Consider the following 853-nt stretch of genomic DNA (forward strand, 5'->3'; position numbering starts at 1 on the left):
CCGCCTGCAGTGGGGTGGGCTCCGCTCCCCACTGTGCCCAGCACCCTACCTTCAGCAGGCTGATGTCCGGCAGCTTCCGCAAGGTAGGGTCCAGGGAGGTGATGGCTTTCCGGATCTTCTCCACCTGGGGGGAGTGGGGTACACAGGACTGTGCAACCACCACAGAGCTGTCCCCGTGGGGCAGCCCATCTGTCCCAGGGCCCCCTGTACCCTGGGGAGGTCTCTGCCCAGCCTCACCTGTTTTCTGTAGGGAGAGATGATGCCAACCTCCTTGGGCGAGACGCTGGGGCAGCCCCCCTTGCCCCGGCTCTGCAGCAGCTTCTTGAGGTAGTAGACCAGCACCTCGATCTCGGCCGTGTTGAAGACTGAGGGGCTCCCTCCGATCTTCCCCACAAACCCCGTGGAAGATGATGGGGAAGCCCTGGGGAGGGAGAGCGTTGGGCTCTGCTCTGCCTGTGCCTCGGGGTCTCCTGCTTGGGTACCCTCCCTGCTGCCCCCCTCACTTTTTTGGGCAGCTCCTCCCAGGCACAATAGAGACTTCGGACGTCGAGCTCGTCGCTCTCGCAGGCCTTCAGCTCGCTGTCATAGAACAGCTCGTTGGGGATCCTCAGGATGGCCTCGTGGGACCTGGCAGGGACAGGACCGTGCCCAGGGTGGGTGCCATGTAGCTCCAGCACCCTCCCGGGTATTCCGCATCCAGCTCAGTGGGTACGGTCCCATCTCCTGCACCAGCTGGGAAGCTGAGGGCTGCCGAGGTGCTGGGAAGCCGGAACCCGGGATGCCAGAGCCCAGGGTGCATGCACAGCTCCTGCACCAAGCCGCGCTCGGCAGAGCAGCCCCCTCCCCGCCTGTG

At 65.1% G+C, this 853-nt stretch overlaps 1 protein-coding gene across 1 annotated transcript in view; it reads right to left on the reverse strand.

Annotated features, from left to right (window-relative positions):
* Window positions 1-49: 49 nt before the first annotated feature.
* MOV10 (Mov10 RISC complex RNA helicase) overlaps window positions 50-853 on the reverse strand; it is a gene marked incomplete at both ends in the record, with an annotated part of 2,620 nt that continues 1,816 nt past the window's right edge. The window contains 4 exon segments of the mRNA XM_010152771.1: window positions 50-124; window positions 238-373; window positions 375-421; window positions 504-747. Coding sequence (XP_010151073.1) covers window positions 50-124; window positions 238-373; window positions 375-421; window positions 504-747 — 502 coding nt within the window.

Source organism: Eurypyga helias, unplaced genomic scaffold (genome assembly GCF_000690775.1).
Source record: "Eurypyga helias isolate BGI_N326 unplaced genomic scaffold, ASM69077v1 scaffold24825, whole genome shotgun sequence".
Taxonomy (NCBI): Eukaryota; Metazoa; Chordata; class Aves; order Eurypygiformes; family Eurypygidae; genus Eurypyga; species Eurypyga helias.